Source organism: Lithobates pipiens, unplaced genomic scaffold (genome assembly GCF_037356315.1).
Source record: "Lithobates pipiens isolate NorthernLeopardFrog02 unplaced genomic scaffold, aLitPip1_a1.2 Scaffold_16, whole genome shotgun sequence".
Taxonomy (NCBI): Eukaryota; Metazoa; Chordata; class Amphibia; order Anura; family Ranidae; genus Lithobates; species Lithobates pipiens.
Genome location: NW_027507748.1, coordinates 36,107,836 through 36,120,015, shown reverse-complemented (window position 1 = coordinate 36,120,015; position 12,180 = coordinate 36,107,836). Strand labels below are relative to the sequence as shown.

At 43.3% G+C, this 12,180-nt stretch overlaps 1 protein-coding gene and 1 non-coding gene across 2 annotated transcripts in view; both read left to right on the top strand.

The window, feature by feature from the left end:
• Nucleotides 1-4,697, top strand: part of ILDR1 (immunoglobulin like domain containing receptor 1) — an 88,705-nt gene extending 84,008 nt beyond the window's left edge. Inside the window, exons 8-9 of the mRNA XM_077479736.1 lie at nt 984-1,637; nt 1,938-4,697. Coding sequence (XP_077335862.1) covers nt 984-1,025 — 42 coding nt within the window. The 3' untranslated portion in view covers nt 1,026-1,637; nt 1,938-4,697. The remainder of the gene's footprint in view (nt 1-983; nt 1,638-1,937) is intronic.
• Nucleotides 3,151-3,265, top strand: LOC143985294 (U5 spliceosomal RNA). The gene has a single exon (XR_013275561.1). It is a non-coding gene; the product is annotated as a U5 spliceosomal RNA (small nuclear RNA).
• Nucleotides 4,698-12,180: the final 7,483 nt, after the last annotated feature.

Below are 12,180 nucleotides of genomic sequence, written 5' to 3'. Positions count from 1 at the left end.
TTTATTATTAATGCGTTATGTTCCATTTGTTTAGATACGGCATTTGTTATTTCGGATAACTTGTAACTTCTGATAAATTTTGTATTCGTTACGTTCACTAACAGCCAAATTTGAAAGGAAATTCCAATACCTATCATTTAATAGTTAATTATTATTAGTTAGAAAATCTGAAAATTCTAAATAATAACCAACTAATAATAATCAACTATTAAATTATAGGTATTGGAATTTCCTTTCAAATTTGTCTGTTAGTGAACGAATACAAAATGTATCCAAAGCTACAAATTATCCGAAATAACAAATGCTGTATCTAAACAAATGGAATGTAACACATTAATAATAATAATAATAATAATAAAAGTGTTTCATTATTATTTTATTATTCTTTCCGTTACATTTGTTTAGACATTCGTAACTTTGGATAAATTCGTATTCGTTACATTGACTAATGGCCAAATTTGAAAGGAACTTCCAATATCTATAATTTGTTAATTCTTATTAGTTATTTTGAATTTTCAGATTTTCTTTTTTTATTTTCAGATGTACGGATTTTCGAAATTACGAATTGTGATCATACAAATAACCCAAAAAAAAAAAAAAGCGAATGAAACAAAAACAAACAAATTTTTCAGCAAACCTATAATTTAATAGTTATTTCAGTTTTTCAGGTTTTTGGAATTTTTGAATTTACAATTTTATGAATTTTCGAAAATTCTAATTTACGAAAATTTGTTATACGTGTTTTTGTTAATTCAGATGTTTCCGCTTTGTTAAAAAACAAATTCGGAAAAAAATTAATTGCACATACGGTATCTTTTGTTAACCTAAACAGAGGCTAAAGTGGGGCCATCCTGGGAGGATGGGGGGGTTTAGTTCCACTTTAAGTTGACTTCAATGTTAGAAGTTCTACAACCCATTTGGTAAGTGATCTCACAGCAATGTATAAAGTACGGTTCTAGATTAACCAAACCTATGTCTTCCAGGACCAGGCCAGTTCCAGAAGCGGGAGGAGCATGATGATTTAATGAACGATGTGGTGACAAGGAGAGGATTGAGAAAGGTGGTTTTACTAAAACCAGAAAGAAAAAAAAAAAGAAACCCGAGTTGTCCCTGAACACAGCAAAGCCATCCGGAACTCACAATCTCTATGGACTTATTTAGGGAAGAGCTTTGTGCCAAGTGCCGTCACCTGTAGCAGCCAATCAATTTGCAATTTGGGCATCTTCACTGTCAGAGCCTGAACATTTTGTTTGAATTTTTGGATTATTAAAATGTATTTTTGTTTCTTTTAGATTTTGATGGAGTAGGGAAGTTTTTTTTTTATTTCTGTGTCTTTTCTGGATGTTTCTCCCCTTTTTTTTCTACTTGTTCTGAAGTCCATTGCCATCAGAACAGAAAGTCAGGGAGAAGTTGGAGTTGTCGCCAGAACAGGAAGTGAGTAAAAATCCTCCAGGGGGGACATCTGTTCCTGGGACACCTCTCTACATGTGACCATATGCTATACAATGTTGGCTGTAAAACCTCCTGTAGATCGACCATCAACTATTTTGCACGAGGGCCTGCTTGATACAAATATACATTTAGCCACTTAAGGGCCGAGCCTCCTTCTGAGATTGGTTGTTGACAAGTTAAAAACTGTTATATATATATATATATATATATATATATATATATATATATATATATATATATATATATATATATATGAGAGCAAGATATTATATATATATTTCTCTATATATATATTTATATAATCTCTCTCTATCTATCTATATCTATATATATATATATATATATATATATATATATATATATATATATATATATATATATATATATATATATATATATATAAATTTGCCTAACACCCTAGAGAATAAAATGGCGGTCGTTGCAATACTTTCTGTCACACTGTATTTGCACATCGGCCTTGCAAGTGCACTTTTTTAATTGTAAAGCTAGACCAATTTTTTTTTTTATATTGTGAAAGATAATGTTATGCCGAGTAAATTGATACCCAACATGTCACACTTCAAAATTGCACCCCGCTCGTGGAATGACGACAGACTTTTGCCCTTAAAAATCTCCATAGACGACGTTTACAAAATTCTACTGATTGCATGTTTTGCGTTACAGAGAAGGTCTAGGGCTAGAATTATTGCTCTCGCTCTACTGATCACGGCGATACCTCACATTTGTGGTTTGAACACCGTTTTCATATTCGGGCGCTACTCAACGTATGCATTCGCTTCTGCACACGAGCTCAGCGGGACGGGCGCGTTTAAAAAAAAAAAAAAATTCTTATTTATTTTAACATTTATTTTTACACAGTTCTTTAAAAAAAAAAAAGAATGATGTCACTTTTATTTAGAGGCAGCTGAAAAAAAAATGCCCAACTGCCCCTAAACGTCCGTTTACCAGCTGCGGTGTACAGGAGTTCTTGTCAAACTTAATTGAACAAGCGGGAGCTAAAAGCTGATTGGCTAGTACACACCTCCCAACATTTTGAGATGGGAATGAGGGACACCTATTAACAAATATATGTAGGCTAGGACACGCCCCCTGCCACAGCCCCTTAAAGGAGAATTAACCCCCCAAAAAAGTTAATAAAATCCAGAAGGGCTTTTTTTTTTTCTTTTTCTTTTAACCACTACTATTCCTTTATATTGGCTTTTGGAATGTACAAATGTAGCAATTTGGAAATCAGATGAAAGGTTTAGCGCTGGGAAACACTTTTTGATAGATAAAAAGTGCATTTTATATACAACTATATAGATCAGACCAAAATGAGGGACAAATGAGGAGGAAAGAGGGACAGAGGGATATTGCTCCAAATCAGGGACAGTTGGGAGCTATGCTACTATGCACAGCTACACCAGATTTTGCACCCTCCATTTTTAGCAAATAACCCCCCCCCCCCCCCCATTTACTTTGTTTTCATCCTCACCATCTCAGTCCTGTCTGTATGTACTCGCTCCAGCCTTGGCTGCATATCATTGCTCTGGACCCGATGATCCACACATGCTCTCTGTGTAACAATATGGCTGCTTGTCGTCTCCTCCAGGAAAGCACGTGACGGGGTGACAACACAAGACTTCAATTGAGGGACAGTTGTCACCCTGTACCAGGAAGTGTCTGAACAAAGCAGCAATACTCTGGTTTATCTTCAGAGCGAATAAAGCTTTTGCCTTTAATAAAAAAGATTTACGTGGAAAGGAACACAACTATGCGTTTACTACAATCTTTTTGAGGTCTGGTGACAACCTTTGGGTAAAAAAAATAAAAAATAAAGATTTTAGACCCCTTTCACACTGAGGCGGTTTTCAGGCATTTTAGTGATAGAAATAGCCTCCGAAACCTGCCTCCCATTCATTGCAATGGGTGCTTTCACACCGGGGCGTTGCGCCTGCAGGACGTTAGAAAAAGTCCTGCAAGCAGCATCTTTGGGGCGTCTTTGGCGCTATAAATAGAGCTCCCAAAACTTCCCTGCCCACTGACCTTAAAAGCAATTTGAAAGCGACGTAAAAGGGGGCCCGCTAGCACCCGGAAAGCACCGCAAAAACGACCGGCGCTGTTTTAGCGGTGCTTCAGTGTGAAATTTTAGACCCCTTTCACACTGAGGCGGTTTTCAGGAGTTTTAGCGCTAGAAAAAGCCTCTATATAACGCCTGAAAACCGCCTCCCATTCATTGCAATTAGAAAAAGTCCTGCAAGCAGCATCTTTGGGGTGGCTTGGGAGCGCTATAAATGGCACTCCCAAAATGCCCCTGGCCATCGAAATGAATGGGCAGCCCTTCCAAAGCGCTTTGAAAGCACCGCAAAATGGGTCTTTTTTTTTTTTTTTTTTTTTAAGGTGACCTTAAAAAACCCACCCCGCTAGCGCCCGAAAAGCGTTGCAAAAGCACCGCAAAAATGACTGCCGCTTTTAGCGCTGTTTTAGCTGCACTTTAGTATGAAAGGGGTCTTGAAAAGACCAAAAACTTTGAATATATGTTGCAGTTGATATGAGATTTTAGACCCCCTTCACAGTGAGGCGGCTTTTAAGCGTTTTAGCGCTAGAAATAGCCTCTACATAACGGCTGAAAAACGCACCCCATTCATTTCAGTGTGACTTTTCACACTGGGGCGGTGCGCTTGCGGGACGTTAGAAAAAGTGCTGCAAGCAGCATCTTTGGGGCGGTTTGGGAGCGGTGTATACACTGCTCAAAAAACGCCCCTGCCCATTGAAATGAATGGGCAGCACTTTTGAATCGCCATTAAAAGCGATTTGGAAGCAGCGCAACACTGCCCTTTTTTCACCCCTTTTTTGGGGTTAAAAGCACCCCACTAGAAGTTGGAAAGCGGCGCTTAAAGAGCGCTAAATTTCAACTAAAACGTGGCCGTGGCTCAGTGTGAAAGGGGTCCTAGTGGCTGGGTTTAGATCATTTTTGATCGCGTGCCTTTTTCCAGAATTCCTCTAGATGGCGCTGTGCTCCTAAAAATTCTCAGGAAAGGTTTTAGATGCAAATAACAATTCTGTGCTTGCTTGTTTATTTTGTTTTTTGCAGTTGGTTTATTTTTTTACTATTATTTTTTTTTTTTTTAATACTATTGATGTTTTGTTAATGCCTTTGTCTGAATTTTACACAGGAACTGTAAATACTGATTTGGATACATGTTTCTTTTGTACAGTCTATGTAAATAAATCAAGAGAATTACCATTTGTTATTCAGTCTTTTTAAATGGCCAATAATTCCCAAATTTTGGGAACCACATTTGGAGATTGCTGAAGAGACAACCCGAGCTTTTATATATAAAAAAATATGCTACAGGTAAAAAATTTCTGCGGACAACCAAAGAAAAATTAAAATTAAAGGGGTTCTCCGCACACAATTCAATTCTGAAATCACCGGGTAAATCTATAAATTAAGTATCTACAAAAACTGATAAATATTTACTCAGTATAATGCAAAAGATATAATATTTACCCCCCTTCAAGACCAGGCAAATTTTTGAGATACGGCACTGCATTACTTTAACTGACAATTGCGCGGTCGTGCGACACTGTACCCAAATAAAATGTATGTGATTTTTTTTTCCCCCCCCACAAATGGCAAGACTGCCATATTGTGGCTGACATTCTGACACTTTGTGGGAACCAGTGACACTAATTTCCGCGATCAATGCTAAAAACATGCACTGTCACTGTACAAATGACACTGGCTGGGAAGGAGGTACACATCTAGGGCAATCAGAGGGTTAAATGCGTTCCTGGCCAGTGTTTTGGTGTACTATGTGAGTTGATGGATTTTATCCCCTGCTGACAGGACAGGGCTCTGCATTGCTTACATAGGCAGAGTTCTGTCCTGTGTGTCTTACGGATGATTGGCGGGTGCCGGAGGTCATGACCGCCGCCACCTGGCGATTGGCATCTGCTGTGTTTAATCACAGCTCGGCCGGGTCAGAGCAGCACACGTGCGCCCCCCCCCCCCCCCCCTCTACTCATAGATGCCGGATCACGTAGCTAGCATGTGATCTGGCACAGCAGAGCCACCTTGCCGCCATATATCTTGGGCTCCTCCTACACTTGTATGACCTGAAAGTCGCTGGAATTTGATGCAACTTGAAGCAATGCCTGTGTAATCTTGAGGTCTATGGACACCACGTCGCATCAAAGTTGGGCCAGAGTAGTGCAGGGACTACCTTGAAGTCGCACAGATATGAACGTACTCATTGGAAATCATGGGGTAAGACTCGCCATGTGACTCTGCAGTCCCCAGCCGCAGGACAAGCCGCACAAGTGTAAAAGGGGCCGAAGTGATATGGCCTGCAAGCAGTTAACAATAACATATATATACACATACCGGGGTCAATTCACTAAAAATGGAGCAGAATTCAGGCCCCATTCACACTTGTGCGACTTGGGACTGCAAAGTCGCATGAAAAGTCGTACCCCATGATTTCCAAGAAGTACCATTCATATCTGTGCGACTTCAGGGTAGTTCCTGCACTACTTTGGTTCCAACTTTGTTGCGACTTGAGGTCCATAGACCTCAAGATTATACAGGCATTGCTACAAGTTGCGTCGAAGTTGCATGTTCAGGTCGTACAAGTGTGAAAGGAGCCTAAACCAAAAATGTAATCTATTGAAGCTTAGACCCCATTCACACTGCCGCGACTTAAAAGTCATGCGATTTTTTGCCACGATTTCAGGGAATGACTGCGTAAACTTGAGATCTATGGACCTCAACTCGCATGAAAGTCGGACCAAAGTAGTACAGGGACTACTTTGAAGTTGATACGACTTGAAGTTTTATATATATATATATATATATATATATATTAGAGAGAGAGAGATATATAGATGTATGTGTGTGTATGTATCTATGTGTGTATATATATATATATATATATATATATATAGAGAGAGAGAGAGAGAGAGAGAGAGAGAGAGATGGCTATGAATGGTTATCATTGGGAATCATGGGGTACGACTTGTCATGCAACTCTGATATCCAAAGTCGTACCCCATGATTCCCAATGATAACCATTCATAGCTATCTCTCTCTCTCATATATATACACATACATACATACATACATACACAGTTGCAGGAAAAGTCGCACAAGTGTGAAAGGGGCCTTAAGCAATGCCTGTGTAATCTCGAGGTCTATGGACCTCAAAGTCAGACCAAAGTAGTACAGGGACTACTTTGAAATTGCTGAGACTTGAAGTCACGCATATATGAATGGTACTCATTTCTAAATTGTTGGGCACGACTAGTCATGCGACTTTGCAGTCCCAAGTCACAGGAAAAGTCGCACAAGTGTGAAAGGGGTCTTAACAATCATTAGATGCGGTATCTGCATTTGCTTTATTTTCTTTGTAGGTTCAGGTCAACCTGGGCCCGCCCCCAAGCTTGTGATTGGAGAAGCAGCACAGTGATGAGCTCCTCTTTCTGCCACTCTGTTCTCTCCTCCTAGCACATGAACTGATTGGCTCCTTGTGCTGCTTATCCCTCTCCTGGTCTGAGCTCTGCTGTACAACAACTATAAGAGGCTGATACCAAGCATTTAACGCTGCTCTTGCATTTAAAAAAATAAATGAAAATGTAATAATATATTAATCAGTGTGGGGGGGGGGGGGGGGGTTTGCTGCCAGAGCTGCGCAGGTGCGGGGGGGGTAGCTCTGCCAGGGCTGCAAATCCCACGATTGGGGGGGGGGGGGGGGTCAGTGGGCACGGTGGCTGCATATGATGGGCACAGGTGGCTGCATATGATGGGTACACGTGGCTGCATATGATGGGCACAAGTGGCTGCATATGATGGGCACAAGTGGCTGCATATACTGGGCACAGTTGGCTGCATTTGATGGGCACAGTGGTTGCATATACTGAGCACAAGTGGCTGCATATGATGGGCACAAGTGGCTGCATTTGATGGGCACAAGTGGCTGCATATGGCTGCATATGATGGGCACAAGTGGCTGCATATACTGAGCACAGATGGCTGCATTTGATGGGCACAGTGGTTGCATATGATGGGCACAAGTGGCTGCATATGATGGGCACAGGTGGCTGCATATGATGGGCACAAGTGGCTGCATTTGATGGGCACAAGTGGCTGCATATGATGGGCACAAGTGGCTGCATATACTGAGCACAGATGGCTGCATTTGATGGGCACAGTGGCTGCATTTGATGGGCACAGTGGTTGCATATGATGGGCACAAGTGGCTGCATATGATGGGCACAAGTGGCTGCATATGATGGGCACAAGTGGCTGCATATGATGGGCACCAGTGGCTGCATTTGATGGGCACCAGTGGCTGCATTTGATGGGCACAATGGTTGCATTTGATGGCACAGTGAGGCTGCAATTTGAGGGTGGTTCAGTATTTTTCAGTTTGCGCCCCCCAAATTTTTTTGTAGCACCGCCCACCACTGGTAATGATTCCAGAGCTGCAGTGATTTCTGCCTGGTGCTCAGCTCTGACATGAGATAATAAATAAAGCATTTATGATCAGAGAGAGATGACGGCGCTCCGATCACTCCCAGTACAGAGAGCTGACACTTCCTCCCCGCTGGTCCTTACTGGCTGAGATTTAGAGAAGGTCCATGTACAAAAACAGGATGTAACCGCGTCCGCAACACAAGAAAACCGACCCGCGCTGCAAAACCGCTTCTATTCTTTCTGATACAAACAGCTTGGGTGGGGTCTCCAACAAACAGGAAAAAAAAAAACAGCAAAAGTCGTATCAAAGGCATAAACAACCCCGACTTTGACTGATGCGGAATTCCCATCCCGAGAAAACATTCAGCCGGTTGTAGTTTAGCGCCTTAACTTTGAAGTCGTTGAGCTCCAGGCAATCAGCTGAATACACAGATGAGATGAGATGGAAGGGGTTTTACCTACCCAAAAACGATTTCTAGTTCTGTCCATCCAGTTCTGAGATTTGAACAGCTCTGCCATACAGCAGAGTCAGATTCCTCCACTGCAGTAATACAATACAACCTGGTCACCTCCCCCCGCCCACAGCCTGTGAATAGACAATAATGGAGTAGCAGAAGACTAATGAGGTCACTATTTCTTTGTTGCTTCTCATTACATCTATACAAGATACGTGATTGGCTCACAACTGCAGATGTGTGTTATCGTGCGTTGGTGTGCGTTTTAACACATCGTGTTTACATTTTACTTTTTTTCTTTTTTTTTAACCCATTTCTCACCCCGCCACTGTGCTTCTTAACCTGGGTTTTTACTCCCAGGGGGTGGGACGGACGGCCCGGTCACAGGACCAATGTAATTACTGTATTTATTGGCGTATAACACGCACTTTTTCACCCTGAAGTTCAGTGCAAATAGCGCGTGGGTTTTATACACCAATACTACTTTAGCTGCCTCGGAGGGGGGCGGGAAGAGCGCCATCAGATTACATACAGTGAAAATCTCCTGTTTACTTGGCGGCCTCTGTAATAGGAAGTCCCGTCTCCTGGGCCGCCATTGGACCACTGTTCTGTCTATCATAGGAGATTCTCACTGTATGTAATCTGTCGGCACTCGTCCCACCTCCCTCCCTGTCCCCTCTAGGCTGCAGATGGGCATTGATCAGACTGCACTGATGGCAATGGTGAGGGTTCTGCATTGATGGCAAAGGTGAGCCTGCTGCATTGATGGCAATGGTGAGGCTGCTGCATTGATGGCAATGGTGAGGCTGCTGCATTGATGGCAATGGTGAGGCTGCTGCGTTGATGGCAATGGTGAGGCTGCTGCGTTGATGGCAATGGTGAGGCTGCTACGTTGATGGCAATGATGAGGCTGCTGCACTGATGGCAATGATGAGGCTGCTGCAATGAAGGCAAAGGTGAGGCTGCTGCATTGATGGCAAAGGTGAGGCTGCTGCATTGATGACAATGGTGAGGCTGCTGCATTGATGGCAATGGTGAGGCTGCTGCATTGATGTGGACTGGTGAGGCTGCATTGATGGCACATGTGAGGCTGCAGATAGGCATTGACCCTTATAATGAATGTGCGTGTTGTACGCCGATAAATACAGTAGCTGTCATAGTGGTCACATGATAGGTAGACCGTCCCGCCAGCACTCGGTCATATATTTATTTTATTTTATTTGAATGGAGTTTAAAGAGGAGTACAAAAAATATGCCCATGCAGGGGCCAAAACCTTGGCAACCGCCCTGCATCATGCTGGTACAAAAAGAAGGTAATTACATTAATTTTAAACAAACTACAATGGAAAGGAGTTTTTTGGGAGAGGCTGGGGTGGACTTTAATGATACCATAAAGACTTGAGATAAAATATAAAAAACTTTTTATAATAAGATTGTTATTACAGTCAATATTTGTGACCATATAGAGCTATTGTTCTCATCTTAAGCCTCGTACACACGATCAGGTTGTTGGCCAACCGAGCGTCTGATTTTTGTCTAAAGGACATGTGCCAGGATCTTGTCCTTGCATACAAACAGTACACAAATTGTTGGCCGACAAAAATGAACGTAGTGACGTACTATGAGGAATTTCAGCTCTTGAGCGCCACCCTTTGAGCCCCTTCTGCTAATTTCATGTTTGGTGAGCACTGATTCCGAGCATGCGTGTTTGTGCTTTCGACTTTTGTGTGACGGACTTGTGTACTGACGATATGAAAAGCTGGCAACTGACCGTTGTCTGCCGAAAATTTACTAGCCTGCCATCCAACATTTGTTGGCTTAAAATTAGACAACAAATGACAGAAGGAGCGTACTAATGGTCAGATTTTAGGACAACAGTCTGTCAACAGACAATCCCCTACCAACAATCATGCCGTGTGTACGAGGCGTAAGTCTGTTTTAAAGCTATGTATATTCTGTAGCACCCTGGTGTCTAGGCAGGGTGGCTATTAAATTGATTTGCCAAGTGATAGTTGCCTTGGCCAATTGTTAGGAGGTCAATTGATTCCAAAATAATTCTGGTATTGCTGCACTTCTCTCTTCTGTCACTAGGTGGCTGGGTATCTGGTGACATTATATAAAACCAGGGCATTGCAAGGACAGATTAGGAATGAATGGGGTATCTCAGCCAATGGGCAGGGGTTTTCTTGAGTCTCTTGACCTGCTGGGAGAACCTATATATTTCGATGGAGTCAGGTGTTCAGGTTTCTGTAACACCTGGACGGCTGTCTGGGTGGATGTGTGTTGTATTGCCCCGGGCTGCTAAGCCTAAGACCTGAGGCCTATCCCGAGGATATCTGGCTGCCAGGCTGTCTGGGGGCCTATCCAGAAGCAAGAGAGCAGCGTAGGGTTGGCGCTGCGTGTTTGCAGTACAACCAACAGTAATGGTTCTGCCGGGCAGAGAATCAGTCGTGGTCGGAGGTAGAGGGGAAGCTGTCGCCTTTAAGGGACCATCCTCCTTGTTACCGGGGACCACAGCGAGTAACTGAAGCAAGTACCGGAGCAATGTTCTCACCAACTGGGGACGGTGAGAAATTGGGAAACTTCAGAGAGTTAAACTCTACTTTAAGCCCCATATCCAATCACTGTCCAAATCTTGCCGCCTCAACCTCCGAAACATCTCCAAAATATGCCCAATGACAACAACAAAGCTCTTAATTCACTCGCTGGTCGTCTCTCGCCACAAATACTGCAATGCCCTCCTCATTGGCCTTCCTCTGCATACTCTATTCCGCCTTCAGTCCATCATGAATGCTGCTGCCAGACTCATCCACCTTACCAACCGCTCTGTCTCTGCTACTCCTCTCTGTCAATCCCTCCACTGGCTTCCGCTCACCCAACTAATTAAATTCAAAATACTAACAAGTACAAAGCCACCCACAACTCTGCCCCCAACTACATCACTGGCCTAGTCTCAAAATACCAACCTAATCGTCCTCTTCATTCTTCTCGAGACCTCCTGCTCTCTAGCTCCCTCATCACCTCCTCCCATGCTCGTCTCCAGGACTTTTCCAGAGCCTCTCCAAGCCTATGGAACTCCTTACCCCAATCTGTCCATCTATCTCCTACTCTATTAGCTTTTAGATGATCCCTGAAAACCCTTCTCTTCTGAGAAGCCTATCCTACCTACAACTAACAACTGTATTTTAATTTTGTCCATCTGATCATCCCCCACAGCTACTACCATTTTGTCAGGTACTCACCAGAGCCGAAGTGCTGAGAGCGGCTTCCCTTGCAGCTGGGTGCACAGTACCCCTGAGGATGGAACAGTGGGTACAGGGCACGGGTTGCCAGCAGGTGACTTGTATGCAGAAGGTCTTCTGGAGGAAGAGATGCCCATGCAGATCGTCTTGGAACTTGTTAGAAGGGAATGCCCGGCAGGGGTTCTAACACCTGGAGTGAAGGCCGAGGGTCAAACACAGGTATCAGTCCGGGAGCCAGCAAGGCTAAGTGCAGAAGACAGAGGATATTCCAGAGGCAGGCCGAGGGTCAAACACAGGTATCAGTCCGGGAGCCAGCAAGGCTAAGAGCAGGAAGTCCGTTAAACAAGCCAGGGGTCAGGTCAGGAGAGAATCAGAGTAGTCTTCAGGCAATCCGGGTCACAACAGGAAGTGGTAAACGGGAACAGGAAACAGAGGAACACAGGTGAGCTGAGGAGACAAACCAGCAAAGACACAGAGCACATTGATGCCTTTTATAGGCCTGTCAGGCCAATCAGGTAATGCCCATAGCCGTGTGCACATGCGCGTACGACGT